Below are 27,302 nucleotides of genomic sequence, written 5' to 3' on the forward strand. Positions count from 1 at the left end.
AAATTCTTATGCCTTTATTTATTGCATGTTTCTTTTTCTTTGCCTTTTGGCAAGACAGGCAATAACCCTCTACCTCTAATATATATATGATGTGTATACACATATGCATGAGCTTACATAGGATTTTCTCAGGGAGAAGGGGCATATTTTTTTCTTCTCAAGGGTTTTTTACCGGTTTTGCTACAAAGATACACCATAACCTCAGCTCAGGAGTTGGACCCAAATGCATATGCCAATTTGTATACACATAATCATCATGCCATTCCCCCAGACTTTCAAGTCTATCTCCACCTATGTATATTTGACATGCAAAAGTGTAACACTTGTTCAATCTCTGAAAGCGCTGCTGTGGTGGTTTGGCTGAAATTGGCAACTACAGATGAAAATACCAGCCCCACCTCCCTCCCAAAAAAAAAAGGTCTCGCTACAGCAAATATGAAACATAAAACTTCAGGCATTTTCCGCTTGCACTTGACGCACTTCTGAAACACAAATCACATTTGGACTGCAATTACACACATGCAACACTTTCCGACATGAACCAGTTTAGAAAAAGAATCAAAGCTTTTCTGTATATTGTTGTCGGAAGGAAAGTTGTTCTCGGTGGAGACCAATAACTTTTTTGTCCGAAGTTTGTCTCAGCACCAATATCCAGAAAATCTCTGATGTGCACCAGTTCAGTAAAAATTCTCCAGAGGGGGAATGGCTTTTTTACCCTACGAAACTTCAAGGAATGGTGCAAGTATGGTTCTACAATTATAGTGGAATTTTATCTGTGGTGGTGTCCGACGGACACCACCACAGAGGAGTTCGGAAACAAAAACAGATAAAAACAATCACTGAAGTTATGTCATAGATAACATCACAAATGTTGCAAATCTTATAAAAAAAAACCCAGTTGGACCTGTGAAAGCATACAGGGAAAACAGTGGTGGCAATTTCAAATATTTGAAGTAGCATTACTGAGATTGTTCGAAAAGTCTGTCTTTATTCTTTTTTCTAGTCACATGATTAAATTATCCATCTGCTACTACGGCTCGACAAATCCCAGGATGCCACGGCAACTAGAGAATTGGTACTGGCACCTCTTTCTCTGAATTACAGCCACAAAATTTTCTGATTTCATAACTTTATCTCTCAACATAAGAAAATACACTACTGGCCACCCAAATTGCAACACCACGAAAGACAAGAGATATCGCAACAATATTTATTTTGTAGATAACATGTTGACCAAGCATCAAATGATTAAATTTATAGACTTCTGTGAAGTGTGGTTCCTGCCAAAATCAGTAGCCAGAGTAGCCGCCATTGTTGGAGATCACCGCTGCCACACGCCTCGGCATTGATTCAAAGAGACTTTGGATGTGTTCTTGGGGTGCAGCAGACCAAGCAGCTTCCACGCGTTGCCAAAGTTGATCTGGTGTGGCAGCTGGGGATGTAATCTGGGTCAATCGTTGAGCAACCATGGACCACATGTTTTCTATCGGCGAAAGATCCGGATAGCGAGCTGGCCAGGGAAGCAATTCAATCTGACGATTGACGAAGAACCTTTGGACAATGCGTGCCTCGTGTGGTCGCGCATTATCCTGTTGAAATATGGCTGTGGGCAAGCCCTGAAGGTAAGGAAGGACAACTGGCTCTAACACCTCGGAGATGTAGCGCTGGCTTTTTAAAGTACCGGCAATGCGTACTAGAGGAGTGCGAGAGTGATATCCAATACCGCTCCATACCATCATACCCGGTGCAGGACCAGTGTGGCGGTGCATAACGCAGCTGTTCAGCATCCTCTCTCCACGGTGTCTCCAGACTCGAATCCGACCATCGTGGTGTTGCAGACAGAAGCGTGACTCGTCAGTAAAGACAATTTCATTCCATTGTGCCGTCCACATCCTTCTTTCATCGCACCATTGGCGACGGAGACGTCTGTGGTTCTGCGTCAAGGGTAGACGAAGCAATGGACGTCTTGCGGACAGACCACTCTGCTGTAAACGGCGTCGAATGGTACGCGCAGGCACTGGATGATGCGGTACAGACTGAATGTGCTTTGCTATGGTTCGTGATGTGGCTGAGCGATCCGTCACCGCCATACGCACAATACGCCTGTCATCACGTGAAGTGGTGCACTGAGGTGGATGCGATCGAACACGTCGGTCCGTCGTACCCTCCTGCATCCAACGATCACATATCCGCATTACAGTTGTTTGGTTTCGTCCAACACGACTACCGATTTCCCTGAAAGATAATCCACAATCTCGGTAGGCCACTATCCTTCCTCTGTCGAACTCGGATACTTGATCAAAAGATGATCGCTGTTTTCTACGAGGCATAATTGATCGTTTTTTTTTGAAAAAACCACAAGAAAAACACAATTGCCGTACTTCAAATCGTCGAAATCTCCAAGCCTTAAATAGCGCTTTGAAGTGGCGCCACTGGCACGCGTGATGTGCGTCTGCGCTGAAATTCTAATCATTTGCATATCTCACCTCCGCTAATGCATGTTGTAAATTTCATATTATTTGCATGCTTCCTTCAGGGTGTTGCATTTACGGTGGCCAGCAGAGTATAAAGTCCTGAGAAAGTTTTTCTTATTTGACAAGCCCTGACTTAACTGTACACACAACTCTTAAACATTCCTCTGTGCAATTTCTAAGAATGTGTACCTAGCAAATATGAAAGTGTGGCCCTTAACATTTTCGTCGTCAGAGATAAGATTTCCACCTGTTCTTGCTCTGGTGCTACCATCTGCTTTCTATATTTTGAAGTGAGGATGGTGAATGCTTGAATTACTCTCATCGCTTACAAGCTTTTGGCAACAAATTTAGATTATCTCTGTTTGACAAATCAGCAATACATCTTGTCATAACTTAACCTTGTTAGAAAAAGGAAGGGAAAAGACAATAAGTAGAAAAGGAAAACAGTATCATGGATAAGAAAAAAAATGTATACAGTAAATTTTTCTTTTTTTTGCCCTCGCCCTATCTGTTCTTTTTTGCCTTTACACGAATATAGTAGAAAGATACATTATACATATGGGGGGGGGGGATCACTAAGAGTATAGAAAAAGCAGAAGGGAGGAAGAAACAACTTTGGTTCATAGGGTTACAATAAAGCTTCACAATGATGAGGACAGAGGAAAGACAATCACAAAGAAGTGGATTGAATTTATACTACTGGTGTTTGGACAAAAAAAATTCCATCTGCAAACGTAAAGGAGTTAAGTTACAATCTGTGCATTCCCTTCAGTTTCATCATATATAAAATTGTAGGCACCCAACAGTGTTGCAAAGTCTCCCAAAAACAAGTATGATTCAAACAACCATATTTCGGTGTTAAAGTAGTTGCCATGAGCATTCAAATTAACAGGAACTTTTGATAACCCATACATTCTGTTTAACCACAATCATTCTGTACACACTGAAAAAAAAAAGGAAATAAGAAATAAAGGGGAATTTTTTAGATTATCATAGCATTTATTCCTTCATGTGCGAGTGTATTCAAAAAACAAAAAATATATTCATTTATTTTCACTTTTGTTGATACATCATGAATTTCAAAATAAAGCTTTAAAATTTTGTTTTCTTAAACAAAAATATACAATCATTCTGGGGAGGGGGGACATATTTATATTACAATATGAAATACGTGCAATACACAGGAAAGTCTTGCAATTTTGCCCCTTTTTCAAAAAACGTATTAAGAGTCCATGATTTCGGACATCTGCTGCACATTACATCACTTTGATATCTTATAAAAAAGAAGAATAAATTTTAAATGAACAAACATGATAAAAATGGCGTTTCACATCATTTTCATAGTACAATGGAAATGAAGTACAGTATTTCTTGGTGGTCCAATTTGCTGCAGCACTTGAGTTTTTTACAAGAGCATAATTTTTTTTAGGCTTGGTGTAATAAGGATACAGAGCTTATAATATAATTTTGAAAATATAATCTCTCCTAAGAAATTTACCCTGAATGTAATGAAACAACCATTCAAATATTGACTATAATTCTACCAGGGTTTGACAAATCCCAGGCATCAGAGGCAGATTTAACAGTGGGGGCCTACCCAGCAAAAACCCTACTTTACACTTCTTTCTTATGACACCAAGTTTGGTCGGGGGGGGGGCACAGTATTTTCTTCTGCACTAGAGGCCTCAACCAACCTCAATCCACCGATAACTGCTGCTTAAATATATTTTTTTTTGTTTTTTGGATTTGTCAATCCTGCCACTACTACTTAGAGCTGATTGGAAACATTATGAAAGAATTTGTTAAATATTCATTTTTAGAAACACAATAAACTGTAATTGGACAATAGTTCAATTCTGTCCTATCCTGGAAAGGTGCAATGGATTGTCTGATGTGGTGCTTAAGCTCACAAATATAATTTTATTATTTTTTCGAACTGCTGTGCTTACACCAAGAAATACTGTAATTTTCCCTTTGTGGCCAGGGATGTCGGAGCTGGGGAGGGGTGATTGTCCCTGTTTTTTCTACAAGAAAAGTGTTTCTGGCGGTTTTGATTATTTACAACCCATCTAATAAACTATTGTAGCTTTGAATATATATTTTACAGGACGTTTTCAGGAGTTGCTCAACAAAAATGTTAAAACAGTGAAACCCTGACACAATGATACTCTAAGGACCAAGAAAAACAAAAAAATATCAGTGAAGAGCCATAATCTTTATATCGAGAGACAGCAGTTTAACATTAGTGTATAGACATTTCTAAACAAGATGCAAACTGTTTTTGCAGAAAACTTTGTCATTGCAGTTTCGCAATGTCAATAAAACGAAAAAGACTGTGCTTGACAGTAGATGAAAAAAATATTTTGCAAGAAATTAATGTACTAAACTCTTTCTTCAAAGACAGAAATTCCCAAAAAAATACGGGATTCAAAAAATTACACAGAGTGCTCTAATCGAAGATCAAAAGATTGTTTCTACGGCAAGTGGCGCGATTCACGTGAAATGTCATCCTACATCTATTTTATGGATTCTTATATTTACCAAAAAATGTGGCGATGAAGCAAACAATAATAAGTGATGTTTATGGAAATCATCAATAACAATGTGAATAACTATTTTTTATTTCCATTTTTTTTCATCATTTCCCCCATTTACAAGCTTTTGATTTTATGAAATAATTATCAAGTCTGTACGGGTTTGTAAAAACGAGCGTTAACTGTATAAGGAATCCTTTTTTGCCAAAAATTGGGTCCCAAAAATAGGAGTTTCTTATACATAGATAGTGTAATAGATATAGCTTTTTAACTTTTCTCAAAATATTAAGCCCAAAAAAATAATCAGGGGATTCCTCATACACATTAAAATTTTGGTGCTGATCACCCTCTTTTTAGCTTCGGACATCCCTGACCACGACTGATAAAGGATTATTACACAGATATGAGAAATCATAATAAAAAACATGAATGAAGAAAGCACAAATATGAAGCAAATAAAAAAAAAAATTCAATATTTACATGAAAACACACTTTGATTCTTTACAGAAAATGTCTATATTCATTGATAGAAAAACAATTAGTGGTAGAATTGTATAATTGGGAAGTCAAAAAAAATTCCTTAAAAAGACAAAAAATCGTAAGAAAAATTAAAACACGAATCTATACAACATAGAGCGGTATCAGAGTGCAGCTTCAAAATCAGAAAAAGCCATCTTTTGTGTGGATTTTTCAAAGAACTTTATGTTAATTTTTTCTTAGCAAGAAGAAAACGTGATACAAGGCACACATGATCAGACGACAGGTGAGAATTTGGCAATCCACCAATGTCCCGGACATCCTTGGGGCACGGAAGTTTATATTGACCGATAAGTTTCAGCTCTCCTTCCACCCTGCTAACATGATTGGTACATTCTCCGTGAGATTTAAGGCAGCGATGGTGCTTCAAATTGTAGAATATAAAATCTACTGCAGACATAGAACTTTCAGTGTGTGATGTTATCTCGTCTTGATCTGGGATGTCATGAATGTTACGATACACAGAATGAAAATGAAAGGGATGCGAATAGGAACACTTCACATGCCAATCTTCAGATGGCTCATAAGCAATGGCATCTGAGAATGTCATAGAACAGTAATTTGTTGATGTAGTCGCCATTTCCCAAGAGTTATATGAATATGGCTGACTTTGAGATGAGCTTGGTTGAGAAATGTTGATGGAATTATTCCCAGACCGACCAGCACGAGGATTGACTACACCCCCTGATGATTTATTAGCCTTTTTCTTTATGTACCGAGTTTCACTGTTCACGCCAACATCTGTCAAATCTAATGCATCCATGGTGATTATACTCCCTTTATTGTACCCCTTAGCTTGGCCAGAAATATTGCCAGATATCATCCCTTCACAACTGATTTCTCCGCAACAGATAAATTTGTATAAGGGTGAGAGTGGCTCACAGTTCATATCACCGCATAAAATGACAGGATTGTATACTTGGAGGCCTTTTGCTGTACTGGCATTTATCAGCTTTCCAATTTCCGCAATGAGTAATCGAATCTGTGATAATTTGATGTCTCCCCTTCTAGGATTATACAACAGATGTGTCGTAGCAACGCAAAGTCGGATATCACGAAAAGCTTCATCCCTAGGTCTCAAAATTGCAATAACTCCTACATTGTCTCTGTCTAATATGGCAACATCATCTTTTTTGTACTCCACTGCTTTGAAGGCAGCCAGAGCAAAAACTTCAGACTTGAAAAAAATTGCACAACCATCGGTTTTTTCCCCAGATCTTTTCTTATAGATGTATTTATACCCTATAAGAGATAAAAATAAATTGAGTTCACTAATATAATTATTGTTAGTATCATACTTCATAATATTCATAAATATCATAATTTAACTGTATGACAATTCAATTTCGCATCCATCCACACACACACAAATAATACAAGTATGACATACTACATGATAACTATAATGCTTTGAATGACAAAAATGAAATAATATTATGTTTTGGAAAAACCGACTGCAGGGTGGGTAGTTAAAAAAACCTGTTTGTGTGTCTGGATCAAATGTCACTAATTTCAAACAGCTCGCGTGATTAAAAATAAGTAATGTCACATAGGCAGGGACGTAGCATGCCTTCTTGGAGCCCCGGGGCAGACATTTTCTTGGGGGGGGGGGCCCTCTTAGGAAGGGAAAATTATGCTCAATAAGTGTAAATTTTTTGTGAGGCCCCATTCAGCTCGGGTGCCCTGGCTGCCCCAGCCTAGTTACAGCCCTGCACATATTAAAAAAATGTGACTACCCAAATCTGCAAGTTTAAGGACAAATTTTTTGAAAGCGTCATTGTGCACACTGCAATGGCTACGAGCAAACGAAGAGAAAATTTTTTTAAAAAATCGGTGCCACCAAAAGAGTAGATGCAAATTGTTCTGTGGATATGTTAGCTCAGTTATCATCATCAGTGAGCCACCTCCAGAATCATATTTTTCAGATGAGGCAACATTCTATGAATCTAAAGGCCAGTACACATTACTATGACGTGGGATCATATCAGACATCATATGGTTCAACAGGCCTACAACGGTAAAAATTTTCACACATTACACAGAAACAAGCTTCACATTAGGTTCACAACACAGAGATGCGCATTCCAACATGTATCAATTCGTTAGAAGTTCTGCAGAGGAATATGGACGATGTACATGTGTGGTTTAGTAGTAGTAGACATTATATGGTGTGTACAGTGGTCTGATGTTTGAAGAGATGCATAAAGGCCGAAACACACTATGACAAATTTGTTAAATCTTATTTGTCGAAATTCTGTGACATACAAACTATGTAGAATTCCCATGTCACAGCATTTCTACGAATCAGAATTTACAACATCTCCGGCATGACGAGAAATCTTGTTACATCAGTATAGTGTGTTTCAGCCTTTATGCCATTAGTTGAAGTGATGCCATCAGTTAAGGTTTATTTTAAAATATATTATTTAAATTTTAGAGCATACCACCTTCAGAATTACTGTCACAACAACAGGAATTTAGTATCGCTTAAATATTGTGGAAAGAGTAGGTTCTGCATGTAATTTATAGCATAATGTCTGGATGAGACACGGTAATTGAACAAGGTGTAAAATGGATTTGGAAAAAAAAAAAAACCACAAAATTTACCGAGATAAAAAAGTTTTCATCACACACACACACACACATATATATATATATATAAACAAAGTCGATGCTTGTTTTTACGAACCCGCACACACTAAAAAATAGTTCAAGTTTGTAAATAGGAATGATATTTAAAGGAATAGTACATTGTTTGGGACCAGAAGATTAGTTTGTAAAAACGTGAAGTTTTTAAATTGGAGGTTCGTAAAATTGAGCATCGACTGTACTAGGCCAGTAAAAATGCTGAAATTACCCATTTCTTTCATGAATGGTCTGAAATGATCATTGAGATGATTTTCTTGTACTTCTTGTAGACAAACAACCTGAAAGAGAATGTAATCAAACTGATATGGTAAAGAAGTCCTGGACTGACAAACATAATAGAAATCACCTGAGTGGGTTGAAATAAATTTGAAACTTTTCTTATTCAATTTAAAGTAAATCCTGCAACAAACAATCCCATGATAGATGATACTGAAGGCGTGTGAATTCTGCAGGTTATAATAAAATTATGCACGACAAAACGATTAGCATTTGACCTAATCAGGAGCAATATCATTGAACATGCCCTAATCAGTGTCACTATTTTTTTCATTGTGGGATAACTTGTGTGCACTAATGGCCTAGAGAGGTCACTTACGCTTGCAGTAATATAGCTACTTGCCTACTTGCAGGGTCATCTAAGCAGGACAATTTAAAGGGTAGAGAACAGACAAAAAAGAAAATGCCAGCCCTTTATATCAGTAAGTTTTCTAGTACACCATGTCTACCTACATACTGGTGACCCAGCAGAAGTGTATACAGAATCTTATACAAATACAAATACAAATACAACGCCACAACAGGCAAAATGCCCAACGAGGTGGCTGATAAAAAGATGCCCATAAAAATATGGTTGTCATATATTTCAAAAATACAGCAACCCAATTAAAAATGCAATTAACACAAATTACAAACAATATAACACATGATAAAATATTATACAATGCCCATAAAGAATACTTATGGTTGTCTTATTCTAAGAATGGATAGCTTCTCGATTTACCCCAACATGTTTATCGTATTTCTTTTTAAACGTGTCAATTGTGTTACAATTTACTACCTCCGGGGGTAAGCTATTCCATTTATTAACAACCCTATTGGAGAAAAATTCCCTGCGACACCATAACCTTGCATTGTCCCTCACCAATCGATACTGGTGTCCCCTTGTAAAAGCAGTCGATTGGCGGTGTACTAAAAGTTCATGGTCCATCCTATCCATCCCATTGAAAATTTTGAACACTTCGATCATATCTCCTCGACACCTGCGTTCATCCAATGTAAACATATTCAAAAAATGAAGTCTTTCTTCATAACTCAAGCCCTGTGTGCCAATAAGGACACGCGTAGCTCTTCTCTGCACCCCTTCAACCAAGTCTATGTCCCTCTGTAGGTATGGTCTCCAAAACCTTACAGCATACTCCAGTCCAGGGCGAACTAAGCCTCGAAAAAGCGGAAGAATGACTTTAGGAGAACGCGAAGAGACCTTTTTGAAAATGAGACCAAGCATTCTATTCGCTTTTTTGACAACCGCTGAACAATGTTCAGAAAACTTAAGTCGCTCGTCAATGAGAATTCCCAAATCGGTGACTCTAGTTGCATCCGGGATAGTGACACCATTCAACTCGTAAGAGAACCGTGGGTTGTTCGAACCAAAATGAGCGACCATGCACTTATCTACGCTAAACGTCATGCTCCATTCATTTGCCCATGCTGCAATCTTGTTTAAGTTGGTCTGGAGCAACTCCCTATCGCTTTCATTTCCGATTACCCCCATTAGCTTCACATCATCTGCGAATTTGCTAGTAATTCCATCGATACCCTGATCGAGTTTGTCGATAAAAAGTGAAAAAAGTATGGGGCCAAGGACACTTCCCTGAGGAACTCCACTTGTGACGTCTGTCCAACCAGAGAATTCCCCGTTCACCATAACTCGTTGCGACCTATCTCTTAACCACGATTCTATCCAATTCAGCAAGTTGCCCCCTATTCCAATCTCGTGTAAACGCTTCAAGAGTTTGCCATGTTGGACCCGATCGAATGCCTTCTGGAAATCAAGGTAAACAACGTCGACATTTTGGTTTTAACCAAAGCCTTAGTCACGTAATCATAGAAGCAAAGGAGGTTAGTTACACATGACTTCCCCTTCCTGAACCCATGCTGATTATCCGACAATACATTATTCTCGTCTATCCACTTCACAAACTGCCTTTTGATGATAATTTCCAAAATTTTCGAGAGGGAGCTCGTCAAACTCACTGGACGATAATTAGACACCACTTCTCTACTACCCTTCTTAAATATCGGAACAACGTTAGCCAGTTTCCAATCTCTCGGGACGATACCCTCAGCAACACTACTCCTGTATATCTGTGCGACTGGCCCCAACAATTCATTAGCACCTTCCCTGAGAACCCTGGGATAGATATCATCTGGTCCTGGTGCTTTGCTTGCACATACATTTCTTAGAAGATTTAGGATCTCCACGTCTTCCACTTGAATATCGTTGAGCGTTTTATTACCCCATGCAACACCCGTATATCGAATATCATTATCTCCATTAAAAACCGACGCGAAAAAGTCATTGAAAGCACTACACATGCCTACATTGCTCTCTACTTTTGAGCCTCCTATCGAGAGGGGGCCAACTGTCCCCTTACATCCATTATTGACGTATCGAAAAAATGATTTTGGGTCAGAGCCAATGTTATCTGCCAACCTAGATTCAACTTGCTTTTTACTATCCCTTATCGCTTTCTTCAACAGTCTTCTTTTATCAGTAAACAATGATAGGTCACCTCGTCCACTTTTATATTCCCTGAATGCTCTTTTCTTTTCAAGATAAAGGTTCCGCACGCTATCCGTGAACCATAGAGGGTGTGATGTACAAACACGCTTTTTTCGAACAAAGGGTATGACGTCGTGCAAAACAGAGGACAGCTTCGTACTAAATTCTTCCCATTGACTTACCACCCCTACTGATTCCAACCGGTCTTTGAAAACTTCCGCTAACCTTCTTCGCAAAACATCAAAGTTAGTTCTCCGAAAACAAGGAACCAGTCTTTTGTTATCAACCTTACCCGAGGAAAAGTTACAGTGAAATCTGACGATACGATGATCACTGGAAGAAAACTCTTCCCCCACCGAAACATGTTCAACTAGATCCTCAGAACTAGTAAGAACTAAATCCAAAATAGCAGTACCCCTAGTGGCTTCTGATACATGCTGATACAAAAAATTTTCGAGCACCAACTTAAGAAAGTCTCTTTCATACTGATTTCCAGATGAAAGGTTCTCCCAATCAATACCCGGGTAATTGAAATCCCCTAGTATGAGAACCCTCTTTCGCTTACACATGTAGGAAATTTCATCATGCATTTTGGCGATGTAGTTTTGATCCCTATTCGGTGGATTGTAACAAACCCCAACAATAAGCTTATGACGTCTTTTGTTCTCAAGTTAAACCCATATGGTTTCAATCTTAGAAGATAAAACTGTTAAACATGAAGGTACACATTTTCTTATTCAATTTAAAGTAAATCCTGCAACAAACAATCCCATGATAGATGATACTGAAGGCGTGTGAATTCTGCAGGTTATAATAAAATTATGCACGACAAAACGATTAGCATTTGACTTAATCAGGAGCAATATCATTGAACATGCCCTAATCAGTGTCACTATTTTTTTCATTGTGGGATAACTTGTGTGCACTAATGGCCTAGAGAGGTCACTTACGCTTGCAGTAATATAGCTACTTGCCTGCTTGCAGGGTCATCTAAGCAGGACAATTTAAAGGGTAGAGAACAGACAAAAAAGAAAATGCCAGCCCTTTATATCAGGAAGTTTTCTAGTACACCATGTCTACATACTGGTGACCCAGCAGAAGTGTATACAGAATCTTAGAAGATAAAACTGTTAAACATGAAGGTACACATGTGTACCTTGATTAAATGGATTTAATAATTTTTTTTTCCAAGTCAAGACCTGGGGTACACATGAATGTATCTAACTCAAATAGTCCTAGTAAAGATATCAAATCAAATTTAATTAATTAAACATTTTTCTAAAGGCCATTTTGACACGCAATAAACATAATAAAAAAATATTTTTAATAGCCAGTTTTTGTTTCTTAGGTTTGAAGAGGGTAACCAATATGAAAATAAATGTAGTAGGGCATCCTATATGGTACAAATATGGGAGTATTCAATGCTGTTCATTGGTAATGGGGGGAGGTGCTTTATACTGTATATTTGTGAGTTACTTGTAGGAAGGGGTGCAGTCTACTCACAAAAATATGCAAGACAGATGGCAGTAGCAAGAACATGAATCAGCACAACTCTGACAACATAGATACATCAGGGCTACTCATATACACACACAAAACACATTCCTGCATGTAGGGGAGAATGGGAAGGGGTATGGAACATTTTTCAAAAAAAAATTTAAAAAAAATTTCTGTAAAATTTTAAACCTTGCGATGGATAAATCAAGAGCCTTAGCACTTTTGAGATAAGGAAAAAATATGACACTCCAAAATCAGTAATTCATTTTTTTATGAGAAATTTGAATTTGGAAAAAATTTGTCCCATTCCATATGGGAGGAATGGGACAATAATTAAAATGGAAAAGTTTAATTAACACTGAAGTGCTATGAAGTTAAACTAAATTTACAATTGAAAGAACTATTCAAATTACAACCACAATATTGATAAAACTTTGGAAAATTATATTCCTGTGAACACATTTAAATAAAATAATGACACATTGTATGAATAATTTGAAAAAAAATTGTATCTGTTCAAGAACAACAAATTACTACAGATTCTCACAAACATTAATCAAAATATCTGAACAAAAGATCTTAAAATTTTAAAATTACACAATTGCCTGTTTCATATTTTTTTAATCAATTTTATCTCATTACTTTATGTCTTCATGCAAATAGAAAACCTAATAACATTGTAATGTACTTTGGTTCAAATTGGCAGCTAAGCGAATGGAAATATTCAAAATAAAAGAAAAAAATACATATATATTACTTTTATTTTATTATTATTTTTTGCTAATTTTTATTTATTTTTCTTGCATGTGTAAACACAGAAAATATCAACCTTGTAGGTTTGATGGAAGGACAGTTATCTTTTGGAGCCACATAGACGGCATTTTTGTATGTGTGTGTGTTCTCAATTTCATGGTGTATCCTATTGTTATACTTTTGACTTTTGTATGTGTTTGCAAAGTTGAATGCTTCTTAATACAAGAAAACTATCTAATAATCATATTACCAAGTATTTTCAAATAAAAAAGCCAATTAAAGTAATTAAATTGAGGATGTCCCATTTCTCCCTCTATTGAATTCATGCATAAAAAAGCCTCAAACAAAAACCAAATAGTTTTAGGCTTCAATGACTAAATATATTTAGAGACGTTCTCTTCTTTCTATTATCCATCCAATTTGTATTAAATTATTTATTTTGGCTATGAAACCAAAAAATTATTTAACAAAATGAAAAATGTAGGCCTATTTATTTACTTTTTAATAGCGAAAATGATTTTAAAAAAAATTTATAACAAGGTAAATATTTTTTGCCCAAAGTTTGTTAGCAATAAATGTTAAGCATTGAAAACTTCATACATTGGAAAAAACAGGAGCAAATTACTGCACGAAAGCAGTTGTCCCACTCTTCCCACTGTCACACATCTTCCCTACTGATCATTAGAGATTCTGCAGAGCAATGTGTATAAGGTGCATTTATTGTAAGTAGTGTAGCCTCTCACACAAGATTTATTGGGAGGGGAAGCACAAGTGGCATGAGCCTTAGGCTCCAATAGACAAAGGATGGATAGTGTAGGTCAGTGGTTCTCAACCGGGGGCCATATGGCCCCAGGTGGGCCCTAGGATATTCCAGGGGGGCCACGGATGAAAATCTCGCAAAAGGGGAGCCACGGCTACTGGTAAGGGGGCCACGAAAAAATTTATGAAATTAAATTTTTTTTGTCACTCTGATTAAAAAAATTTAATTGCAAACAAAATGCATAGAATAGCATATATATAGCATATCTTTTTCGCAAATTTTCCCCTATTCAAGTAACTGTCGATAAACAAGTCAAATGTCGATAGGCGCCTACTACTGGCCTGCAACATCCCAAATAATTTCAATGCAATTTTCCTATCCTGCAAGAACAATGTTGTGGACATTAGAAAAAAAATTCTTAAAGGGCGTATGACCACATTTAAAGCAATTTAAATCTGTTTATTTGAGACTCACTGCGTCTGCTGATTTTCAGAAAAGTACAATAAATTCTCACGTAAGTCTTCACTTTGAAATGTCCGTAACCGGCTGAATTCATCTCTTTGTATCTGTCAACCTAAAATTTATGGTTTTTAGTGTTGATAATACGCATGCAAAACCAATTCAGCGACGCATTTTCACAATCTACAAAAATCTTGTGGATTTGATATATAGAAATGATGTCTAAATACCAAAGATTTAGAGAGTTCGAATCAAAATGAAAATGCCAAATAATTGAAATTATTCTTCGTATAAATGAAATATTTTAATATTGAAAGCTATATATAGAGATTAATCGTGACGGTAGTCAAACGTCTCATAAATGTCAAATTTTGTCGTAAAACTGAGAGTGAGGCGCGAATCCCCTTGCGCACAAGTGGAATTTCGAGACATTTACGCACAACCGAGCCCGTCTTGGTAATTTTTCTTTTTTTCTACCCACCCTTTCTTCCTTTTGTTTCCTTCCTAAATTTAAAGAAGTAAAAAGGACATAATTATTATAAAAAGGACTGTTTTCAGATCAAATTGCCGAAGTTCAATTACTTTAGTGCAAAAATGTCAGATTTTTTTTTTTTGGGGGGGGGGGGGGGGGGGAGTTGAATACAGTTAAACCCCATTATAATGAACGCCAAGATATCGGAGAAATCACTTCGTAATAACGAAATTTCGTTACAAAGGAATTCCAGATTTTTATATTGTTCCTATGTAAACTTACTCGGGGATTAGAAAAGTTTTCGTAAAAACGATATTTTTTCCCGTTATAACAGTATTCGTTAAAACGAGAGTCGACTTTATTTCGTTCCAAACTATTTTTTTACGTGTATATGCAGGCTCATGGGTAACAGGGCGTATGGCACTTTACTGGCGGGCCGTTAGTCTTAGAGACATACCCAACATATACCCAACGACATACAACTAGAAAAAGTATCCAAATCACGTGACCAACTCAGATATGTCATTCATGTTGTAAGGGGCTGTATAGTTATAAAATAAAATAAAAAACCCCAACTTTTTACACCGTCCCCGTGCGATAAAGAACCCAATTAGGAAGTCGTTGCTCTGTCTTTCCCCGATGCCAACTAAAATAATTTCACGTTTCTAAGTGCAATATTCACCGAGATATGCGAATTCGAAAAATTGAGGAAATTTGGGAAAAAACACTAACAGATAAAATGGTTTCCCCGTATTTAATGCTGGTTTTTTTTTTTTCCAACTTTCTTCGAATATCTCAGTGAATATTGCACTTAGAAACGTTGAATTTTTTTGTCGGAGACCGGGAAACAACTTTCACATTGGGTTTTGGGGCACAGGGTGTCCACATAAAGAGTTAACATTTTTATTTTAATAACCATGTAACCCCTGGCAACATGAATCAAATATCTGAGTACTACACATTATTTGGGTACTTTTTCCAAGTGGAAGTATGCTTCTAGGACCAATGGTTCGCCAGTAAAATGTCATATGCCCCGTTACCTATGCGCCCTGATTATAGTATAGACTGTTATGCGAAATATTGCCCTGTGTTTAAGCCAACTTGCACGTTGCTTCGTCCGCCTGCGAGAGAGCGGTCATATTATGAACCAAAAAGCCACTTGAAGGTAACTTGTCATCCAACGAAATATCAGATTTTCACGTATCGAAATTGAAGTCAACAAACTGATAATTTTCTTATTTGAAAATCTGATTATTTATATTTTCCGATGGGCTTGAAATCCTGATAATGAATCATTATTATGTTCACATGAACAGTGTTGTCACTGCGTACATGATTTCTCTGGAATGAAAGGTTCAAACAAATATTCAGAAAAATTTCACACGTATTTTAGTTAATTTTTTTGAATTCATAGTAGAACTACAACATGAACCTATATCCTTGATACATGTATTAAAACGATGTGTAAGGAAGAACTTTTCAATTGTGATTCATTTCTGTGTGGCTACTCCCTCATTACTACTTTTATCCGCACATGAAGAGAATAAAATTAATAAAACTGCTTGCTACCACTTTTTGCGAATTTTATCATTATAAGAATGCGTATTTTGGAAGCTACAACTGACATTTCTCAATGAAACCATAACCGTTTACACACAAAAAAAAACTAATTTGGTAACAATACAAATTTCATCCACTACAGTAACTTGATGACATTGTACCGTCTTTAAGCGCAGAGTTGCATTGTTACATTGATTGAAAATCAATATTCTATTTTTTACTGTATTCTGTTATGTGTTTGTTTTGATTTTTCATTATTTTCATAAATTAAAAATTAATCAAATTAAATTCTAACATATGTATATACTTCAGACAATTTTTGAGTAACTATCTTCTAATGGGAAAACGGGGGGGGGGGGGGGAGAAGGAAGGGGGAGTAGAAAATTATTCATGTTCACAAGGGGGGCCACAGGAATGGGAAATGGGTGAAAGGGGGCCATGGACAAAAAAAGGTTGAGAACCACTGGTGTAGGTTATGAATGTGCAACTTATGGAGGTTTCCATTTTTTTATTTTGAAGAAAAACAAAAAATTTTCACACATACATCTGCGAAATGGCCAGATATTTCGTTCATGAGGTTTTCAAGTCTGTAATCCCAATCGAGAAATTCTTTCTTGCAATGCGGATATAGATACATATGACTTTCTAAAAGCTCTTGAGCAAGTATGTTATAAGACATGATGGTGAAGTCCAGGCCAACATCAGGAACTTTTCCCCGAACATACCTTTGGCCGAAAGCTGAAAGTTGCCACCAACGTTTTCTGGAGATATGATCTCTTATCTTCTCTAAAATAAAATGATTATGGTTAAACAAATTCCATATAATTGAGAGTGAAACAAAATGAAATCAAGTCTATTAGATTTTTCACACATTACAAACCAAGTTCAAACTTCTTTTAATCGTTAAAAATACCATCCCTGTATAAGGAATGGCTGGTACTTCTACAGCTAATTGATGGTCCTTCTGATATATTGATGGTCTGATAGCCAATCACTTATACTAATTAAACTATGTTCAAATTGAAACAGACATTTTTTTACTTTAAAATATTTAGACATTTTTTGCTGTTTTTTGCATTTCACTATTTTTATGGGTCATTCTCACAAAATTGTGTCCCCAACAAGTTGCATTAAATATTTTGGACGCAAAACTTTTTTTTTTCATCACTTTTATACTCCAGTTTCTGAAAAGTCGCGATTCTGTTTTTAATTTTTTCATCAATAGATTTTTAAAATTTGCTCGAAAAAACTTTCATTCCTTAAAAAAATTTCTTCAAGTTTTGAAATAATTTTCCTATCTTGAAACAAAAATATGTTATTTTTCCCCAATAATATATATTTTTAGGACCATTATACTTTCATATTTCATTTTTTTATAATTTTAAATATTTTTTTCCCAATTGTTTATAGCCAAATGAAAATTTTAACCATCATGTTTCTTTTCCATTTCAAACATTTAGAAAACATTAGTTCAAATCCTGCAACACCAGTCGCAACCTATCAAATTTTGTATTGAGAAGGTTAAGAAGAATATGGCCATCATTTGAACCTCCTTTAACCAGTCAAGTGGTTACGACGGCATTTGCTGTTTCTGCCATACGTAATGGTGATGCTTACGACGGCATTTGCCGACGTGCAGACTTCTTTCGGCCATTCTCACCATTGAAGTGGTTAAGACAGCATTTGCGGTAGTGATATATGTAATGGTGGTGCCTACGGCGGCATTTTTGCAGACACGCAGACTTTTATGTCCTTTTCACATAGATATGACGAAATAATTTGTCACACATGTGCTGCCATCTCTACAGCCATCCTTCTACTTTATTATCTCATCACTAGATGGGGTTGAACAATTATATTTCAAGGTCTGAGATTATTATTACTATTATCTTTGTCATGTTTTGCAAAGCTGCATCACCATCGCTTACTCATATATCTTTTAGCAAAGGTTCAACTACTATGGGTCCACATAAATCCATCAACAGCATTTATTTTAGTCACAGGACATTATGACCCCCCCCCCCACTTTTGGGGTGTCATATTACATCTTGACATATTCGAGCTATAAAAAAATATTTTAATATTTCAAACTTCCAAGAAAAGGAAAAAAAAGGGAAAAAGCGTGCGCATCTTCAAAAAAAAAAGTGGGCACTGCTGGTAACGCTCTGAGAAATTAATTGGGACAGTTGACTAATTAAAATCAATTAGAATTGTAAATTAATTCATAAATTAGGTTTATTCAGGGAAAAAAGAGATGAGTGTTTTTATTAAATTTCCTTCTCTTGGCTACTTTTTTTGTCAGAAATATGTAATTGAAAATAATTTTCATTTCACCACATGTTTGTTCACAGACATCCATGCCCGAGTGGCATGGTGGTAAGATGCTCGTCTACCATCGCGAAGGTTGTTGTCAGGATCCCGGGTTCGAACCCAAGGGAGGATATTGATAAGATATTTTCCCTAACGAACTCGAGGCGACCACTGATAGACAGCACCTTCACTTCCAACCCATCTCACTAATGGCAGTAAATTGCACTATAGCGATATGGCCAGAGTTGGTGTTTGGTGAAGTAGTAGTAGTTCACAGACATCTGCATGCAGGACCATTGTTTATTTAAATATACTATTATATTTTATGTTTCATGATATTTTTCATATTTGAATGGGTTTTTATTATTGTTTTCCATGCTGGAGATTTTTTTTTTTTCGGCGTCCGCAGTGTCTAACGGCCTTGGCGACTTTTGATCGGGACGTCGGACATGTTTGGCGATGAAAAAAAAACCGCCAGAAATCGCCAATCTCTGGATTATACAGCACCTGTTCTCAATTGTTTTTTTTGTTTGAACAGTATTATTTACTTTTTGGCAATGTGCTGGCGATTTTTTTCTTTGGCAAGAGACTCCGAAAGCATGACTCAGTTTCACTCTTGGCTACTTTTCGTAATGATTTCGGAAGTTTTTCGCACCAAAGAAAAAAAAAATCACCCACACATCGCCAAAAACTGTTTTCGACCATATCTTGTAAGCAATACAAAGTGAAACACCACTTTCAAGAACATTACTTTTCGAAACAAGGTCCTTACGGCGATTGGCAACTTGTCGATGATCCATTGGAGTATCAGTTCTTCGTTGGTTGTGTCGATGAGCGCAACTCGTTGTCTTAGATAACAGCAGCTCGGATTCGTCGATAACGCCTCCTCCACATAGATATCGCTTGCTATCATTAACTGCGGATGATTCCGATATCGTTTCTCTTTTCCTGGACGCAGTAGCGGCAGACGGCTTGATCCTCGTTGGAAACTTTAATCTAGCGCTGCGAAGCATTCAATTATTAACTTTATATCGGCCAGTAAAAATAGCCTACAATTAATAATAATCTACGAAAACGAAACTATATCGCCATACCCTATGTATCACGAGGGAAATCACACAAGGAAGTTTATTTTTGTCTGCAGCACCACAAATAGACTTCAGGCTTTGTAACGCATAGCCTGAATTGATGTTCGTGACAGTAACCTCGCGGGGGGGGGGAAATTTCCTTCAAAAATTCCCCCTTCTGACTAAATTTTGATCCCCCTCCCCACACATTCCAAAAAATGTGTTGCCATCTACCGGGAAAAATACATATTCGAGTATTTTTTGCACTTGAAAAGTGTTGCATACGTCCCATATTTCCCGGGACAGTCCTGGTTTTCTTTCTTTTTCTAGCCATCCCGACTTTTTGGCAAAAATGTCCCGGTTTTTTCCCGTTTTTTGCGTTACGGACCTGGCTGACAGGGCTCAGGCCCTGTTGCTCGGAACGATTCTCAATATATATATTTTTTGTTTTTCACGGTGTAAATTCATAATAGAGAGGGCCGCTGGAGATCCCAGCCTCCGGGATGAAGGGGGTCATGCCTAGGGTAGAACTCCTTAATACACTATATGAAGGCGTCTTAGCCTAGGGTACAAATATAGCTCACGCTGGTTTCTGAACCTGCAACTCTGCAAATCGGTGCAGTTGCTGATTGTTTAAAAACTAGAATTTCGGCTTTTTTAACCAATCCGTAACGGCGCCAACCCACAAAATCGGAAATCGTCGTGCCCGTATGTATGTGTGTTCGTACACGTAGTGAACAGCCAGTGGGAATGCAGGCTGACTCATCATCACCCCCAGTGCTTTGTAGTGTAATGTCAGTATTATTGCAAGTCAATAGTTGCTCCCTCCCTTATGCCATTTTGTCAACGTTTAGACGTTACTTTGACTTTACATTACACAGAAAACTGGTTTTTCCACCCTCGATGAGTTCTCTAAGATAACAATTCGCCTTACCCTAGTCACACCCAGGGCCACAACACGCGACAGACTCATCATATAAATTGAGTCGTAACTAGATAATTTGTCAGCCGGGCCAAGCAAACATTTTTCGCCCCCGTATTATGTTGAAGTATCAGTTAAAGGGTAAATTAAGCGCCTCCTTTATTCAAGCGCCCACGACACTAGAACCACCTGTTCTCATCCCCCCAGTTGTGTCCCTGGTCACATCCGACTCAATTCAAGGCCAACGAAGCTAAAGATCATGAGACTATCTGTCCGGTCCTCCGGTCGGTGTCGCCAACATCATTCGTCGAAAGATCACGTGACCCGGTGAAAACACACAATCCCCATCATTTTCTAATGGCATAATAGGAGTTTAAAACACTTAATTCCAGAATTAAGGAAAGATATAATTACAAAATAAATGAAAGAGATAATTAAAAAATCAATGAAAGAGATAATTAAAAAATCAATGAAAGAGATAATTAAAAAATCAATGAAAGAGATAATTAAAAAATCAATGAAAGAGATAATTAAAAAATCAATGAAAGAGATAATTAAAAAATCAATGAAAGAGATAATTAAAAAATCAATTTTAAAGAGATGATTTCAGTATTAATGGAAGATGATTTCAGTATTAATGGAAGATGATTTCAGTATTAATGGAAGATGATTTCAGTATTAATGGAAGATGATTTCAGTATTAATGGAAGATGATTTCAGTATTAATGGAAGATGATTTCAGTATTAATGGAAGATGATTTCAGTATTAATGATGAAAGAGATGATTTCAGTATTAATGATGAAAGAGATCATTTCAGTATTAATGATGAAAGAGATGATTTCAGTATTAATGATGAAAGAGATCATTTCAGTATTAATGATGAAAGAGATCATTTCAGTATTAATGATGAAAGAGATCATTTCAGTTTTAATGGAAGAGGTAAATTCAATATTAATGAAAGATATAACTTCAGGATTAATGAAAGATATAACTTCAGGATTAATGAAAGATATAACTTCAGGATTAATGAAAGATATAACTTCAGGATTAATGAAAGATATAACTTCAGGATTAATGAAAGATATAACTTCAGGATTAATGAAAGATATAACTTCAGGATTAATGAAAGATAATTCCAGAATTAAGGAAAGATAATTCCAGAATTAAGGAAAGATAATTCCAGAATTAAGGAAAGATAATTCCAGAATTAAGGAAAGATAATTCCAGAATTAAGGATAGAAAATTCCAAAACTAAGGAAAGTGGTAGTTCCAAACTTAATGAAAGTGATAGTTCCAAACTTAATGAAAGTGTAGTTCCAAACTTAATGAAAGTGATAATTCCAGAATTAATGAAAGAAAAAATTCTAGAATTAATGAAAGAAAAAATTCTAGAATTAATGAAAGAAAAAATTCTAGAATTAATGAAAGCGATAATTTCAGCGTCATTGAAAGTGATAATTTCAAAATTAATGAAAGAAATAATAATTAATAAAGCAAATAATCCTAGAATTAATGAAAGAAATAATTCTAGAATCAATGAAAGAAATATAATTTAATCTTTTTTTTATCTTTACAGGAGTTCCCTATCCTTTTTTTAAATCTTACGCAATTAACGCAACATGAATTAACGCAAATAACGCAATTAACGCAATATGACTAAACTGTAAATTTTAGTGAGGAAATTGATAGACAGGAACTGTTAGGCCCTTCTCACACGGGGAAACTAAAATCGAGCTCGAGTTGCTTCAACTTGAGAGTTGAGTTGACTAGAACGAGTCGAGTTGCCCGTTCTCCCTCACACGGCGCTACTAAAAAAATATTCAAAGCCCGGGAAACTGAGTAAAAACAGCACAGTCTATAGTTTTCCTTCTTATCTTCCGGTACTATCTTGTTAGCCGGGTTAAGAAAAATAATTTCTATTATACGTGAACTTGCTACACAGAATTTCAGTTCACAGGTAAATACAAAATTTCATTATTTAAATTGATATCATTTTGAAATGACAATAAAATGGTAAAAATTAGATAATTTTTTAGTATAATTTCATGTTTCATTCGGAAAAAAAATTCGCAATAAAATGTCTGTTTTTCCTCTATAAATGTGCCTTTCAGTACCTATATATGTTGGATTTAATATATTTTTATTGCTTATTAGTTAAAATATTGTCACGCAGAATTTTAAGTAGTTTCATGAGATGAAACGAATAGTACTAATAGGCAAAACTAGAGACAAACAACACATGAATTGTTGTTTATGTTTCAGGGAATGATTTTCCCCGAATACTCCCACACACAGATGTGCGTGTACGTGACCTAGATTACAGACATTCCAAGCAAGGGGGAAAATCAGGGACCATCCCTGTGGAACACGTGCTTGTTTAGGTACATGTAAAAGTAGACAGTATTTTCTGCAGGTTCTTATCCAGGGCCGTCTTAAGAGCAACATGGGGGCTTCCAGCCATGTATTTTTTTTTTCTGAGATCCTACTTGGCAAATTCATTTGGTTATTCCTGAAATTTTTTACCAGATATAATTTTTGTGATGCTCCATCTTCTTTTCAAATCGCCCCCGCGGGGGAGTGCCCGGGTGGGCCCATGTGTTTACCACGGACCCGTCATCTAGGGGATCAGGGGGGCTATTGCCCCCCGGCTTTCAAAAATACACTATAAACAGTATATATACGTACATACAGTGAGTATATGTTCTTTGCCCCCCCCCCCCCCCGAAAAAAGTTGAAATGACAGTCCTGGTTTACCATTTCATTCAGTGGTGTCAGAGCCAGGGGTGCAAGCTCAAGCACCCACGGTAATTTGTGGCATGGATCCGAGCACCCCAGGATTGATTAAGAAATTAAATTTTCCGATATAAAACTAAAGACGAGCACACACACCCAGTTTCGAAACAATTCCGACGCCCCTGATTTCATTATAATTTCAAAATAATATCAATTTAAATAAAGAAATCGTGTATTTACCTGTGAACTGAAATTCTGAAGAAATTTCATTATATCCTTTCAACTGATAATTTATTATATATGTACTCTGGATTGTTTTTCAATATGAGTCCAAACTCGCATGACGAAAATATGAAGGAATGCTAAAGGCAGTTTCTCTATATAGTTTCTTCAACAAAAGTTGGCGGCGACTAGCATGTCAGTCGCCAAGTGACTGAGTCGCGTTCGATATTTCGTCGCCAAGACACTAATTTCCTCGTGTGAGGGAGTCTAGAGCGATATACGTACTGGTCTTCGGGAGAAGGTTTCTCTTATCAGTTGCCGAACTTTAGTTTCCCCGTGTGGGCCCTCCTCACACGGGGAAACTAAAATCGAGCTCGAGTTGCTTCAACTTGAGAGTTGAGTTGACTACAACGAGTCGAGTTGCCCGTTCTCCCTCACACGGTGCTACTAAAAAAATATTCAAAGCCCGGGAAACAGTAAAAACAGCACAGTCTATTAGTTTCCTCCTTATCTTCCGGTACTATCTTGTTAACCGGGTTAGGAAAAATCGAAGCAAATGAATAAGAAAAATAATTTCTATTATATGTGAAATTGCTACAGAATTTCAGCTCACAGGTAAATACAAAATTTCATTATTTAAATTGATACCATTTTGAAATGACAATAAAATGGTAAAAATTAGATAATTTTTTAGTATAATTTCATTTCATTTGGAAAAAAAAATCGTCTGTTTTTCCCTCTATAAATGTGCCTTTCAGTACCTATATATGTTGGATTTAATATATTATTATTGTTTATTAGTTAAAATATTGTCACGCAGAATTTTAAGTAGTTTCATGAGATGAAACGACGAAAGCTGGTTCCCAGAGGCAAAAAATAAACTATAGGCAAAACTAGAGACAAACAACACATGAATTGTTGTTTATGTTTCAGGGAATGATTTTCCCCGAATACTCCCACACACAGATGTGCGTGTACGTGACCTAGATTACAGACATTCCAAGCAAGATGGAAAATCAGGGATCATCCCTATGGAACACGTGCTTGTTTAGGTACATGTAAAAGTAGACAGTATTTTCTGCAGGTTCTTATCCAGGGCCGTCTTAAGAGCAACATGGGGGCTTCCAGCCATGTATTTTTTTTTTCTGAGATCCTACTTGGCAAATTCATTTGGTTATTCCTGAAATTTTTTACCAGATATAATTTTTGTGATGCTCCATCTTCTTTTCAAATCGCCCCCGCGGGGGAGTGCCCGGGTGGGCCCATGTGTTTACCACGGACCCGTCATCTAGGGGATCAGGGGGGCTATTGCCCCCCGGCTTTCAAAAATACACTATAAACAGTATATATACGTACATACAGTGAGTATATGTTCTTTGCCCCCCCTCCCGAAAAAAGTTGAAATGACAGTCCTGGTTTACCATTTCATTCAGTGGCGTCAGAGCCAGGGGTGCAAACTCAAGCACCCACGGTAATTTGTGGCATGGATCCGAGCACCCCAGAATTGATTAAGAAATTAAACTTTCCGATATAAAACTAAAGACGAGCACCCACAGTTTCGAAACAATTCCGACGCCCCTGATTTCATTATAATTTCAAAATAATATCAGTTTAAATAAAGAAATCGTGTATTTACCTGTGAACTGAAATTCTGAATAAATTTCATTATATCCTTTCAACTGATAATTTATTATATATATACTCTGGATTGTTTTTCAATATGAGTCCAAACTCGCATGACGAAAATATGAAGGAATGCTAAAGGCAGTTTCTCTATATAGTTTCTTCAACAAAAGTTGGCGGCGACTAGCATGTCAGTCGCCAAGTGACTGAGTCGCGTTCGATATTTCGTCGCCAAGACACTAATTTCCTCGTGTGAGGGAGTCTAGAGCGATATACGTACTGGTCTTCGGGAGAAGGTTTCTCTTATCAGTTGCCGAACTTTAGTTTCCCCGTGTGGGCCCTCCTCACACGGGGAAACTAAAATCGAGCTCGAGTTGCTTCAACTTGAGAGTTGAGTTGACTACAACGAGTCGAGTTGCCCGTTCTCCCTCACACGGTGCTACTAAAAAAATATTCAAAGCCCGGGAAACAGTAAAAACAGCACAGTCTATTAGTTTCCTCCTTATCTTCCGGTACTATCTTGTTAACCGGGTTAGGAAAAATCGAAGCAAATGAATAATAGTTTCCCCGTGTGAGGAGGGCCTAAACACACTAGGAACCCTTCGCCCTCCTGGAAACTAAAGTTCGGCAACTGATAAGAGAAACCGTCTCCCGAAGACCAGTACGTATATCGCTCTAGACACCCTCACACGAGGAAATTAGCGTCTTGGCGACGAAATATCGAACGCGGGGGGGAGGGGGCAAAGAACACTTACTCATACTCACTGTATGTACATATATATACTATTTCTAGTATATTTTTGAAAGCCGGGGGGCAATAGGCCTCTGATCCCCCTAGATGACGGGTCTGTGGTAAACACATGGGCCCACCCGGGCACTCCCCCGAGGGGGCGATTTCAAAAGAAGATGGAGCGTGACAAAAATTATATCTGGTAAAAAATTTCAGGAGTAACCAAATTAGTTTGCCAAGTAGGATCTCAGAAAAAAAATACATGGCTGGGAGCCCCCATGTTGCTCTTAAGACGGCCCTGGATAAGAACCTGCAGAAAATACTGTCTACTTTTACATGTACCTAAACAAGCACGTGTTCCACAGGGATGGTCCCTGATTTTCCCCCTTGCTTGGAATGTCTGTAATCTAGGTCACGTACACGCACATCTGTGTGTGGGAGTATTCGGGGAAAATCATTCCCTGAAACATAAACAACAATTCATGTGTTGTTTGTCTCTAGTTTTGCCTATTAGTACTATTCGTTTCATCTCATGAAACTACTTAAAATTCTGCGTGACAATATTTTAACTAATAAGCAATAAAAATATATTAAATCCAACATATATAGGTACTGAAAGGCACATTTATAGAGGAAAAACAGACATTTTATTGCGAATTTTTTTTCCGAATGAAACATGAAATTATACTAAAAAATTATCTAATTTTTACCATTTTATTGTCATTTCAAAATGATATCAATTTAAATAATGAAATTTTGTATTTACCTGTGAACTGAAATTCTGTGTAGCAAGTTCACGTATAATAGAAATTATTTTTCTTAACCCGGCTAACAAGATAGTACCGGAAGATAAGAAGGAAAACTATAGACTGTGCTGTTTTTACTCAGTTTCCCGGGCTTTGAATATTTTTTTAGTAGCGCCGTGTGAGGGAGAACGGGAAACTCGACTCGTTCTAGTCAACTCAACTCTCAAGTTGAAGCAACTCGAGCTCGATTTTAGTTTCCCCGTGTGAGGAGGGCCTTACTGTGTTATTCAACGAGTGACGTTATTCAAGTGAGTGATGCTCCCCTCAGTTATAAATATGCTCGATCATTAAGAGCGCAAGAAAGTCATCAGCGCATCAAGTGAAAGATCAAGCGGCTTTGATCGATGCTGCGGATTCATGCCCGCCATGTTTGTTGGTATAAAAAATTCGGACGGCTGTGACTAGTGGTAA

General features: G+C 37.0%; 1 protein-coding gene across 3 annotated transcripts; it reads right to left on the reverse strand.

Annotated features, from left to right (window-relative positions):
* Positions 1–3,443: 3,443 nt before the first annotated feature.
* On the reverse strand, positions 3,444–19,972 carry LOC149081660 (RNA 2',3'-cyclic phosphatase ANGEL2-like). 3 transcript variants are annotated; one of them, XM_089237072.1, is made up of 5 exons: positions 19,882–19,972; positions 19,560–19,789; positions 17,022–17,263; positions 8,403–8,472; positions 3,460–6,787 (listed from the first exon to the last, which is right to left on the reverse strand). In XM_089237072.1, the coding sequence occupies exons 2-5, from the start codon at positions 19,585–19,587 to the stop codon at positions 5,709–5,711; spliced, it is 1,419 nt and encodes a 472-aa protein (XP_089093198.1). In that variant the 5' UTR covers positions 19,588–19,789; positions 19,882–19,972; the 3' UTR covers positions 3,460–5,708. The 3 variants fall into 3 exon arrangements, with proteins under 3 accessions (XP_089093197.1, XP_089093196.1, XP_089093198.1); XM_089237071.1 differs by having other exon boundaries at positions 3,444–6,787; positions 19,560–19,947; XM_089237070.1 differs by having other exon boundaries at positions 3,459–6,787; positions 19,539–19,960.
* Positions 19,973–27,302: the final 7,330 nt, after the last annotated feature.

This window comes from Pholcus phalangioides, unplaced genomic scaffold, assembly GCF_987345545.1.
Source record: "Pholcus phalangioides strain wild (caught in Gottingen) unplaced genomic scaffold, Ppha-v1.0 ptg000009l_1, whole genome shotgun sequence".
Taxonomy (NCBI): Eukaryota; Metazoa; Arthropoda; class Arachnida; order Araneae; family Pholcidae; genus Pholcus; species Pholcus phalangioides.

Excerpts from the sequence above, each read along its gene's own strand:
- LOC149081660 (XM_089237070.1), bottom strand. The coding sequence starts at position 19,800 with ATGCTTCGCAGCGCTAGATTAAAGTTTCCAACGAGGATCAAGCCGTCT. Across the intron at positions 17,264-19,538 it reads TAAGGACCTTGTTTCGAAAA|AGAAGATAAGAGATCATATC; the intron begins GTAATGTTCTTG and ends ATTTTATTTTAG. Across the intron at positions 6,788-8,402 it reads ACCATTCATGAAAGAAATGG|GGTATAAATACATCTATAAG; the intron begins GTAATTTCAGCA and ends TATCTCTTATAG.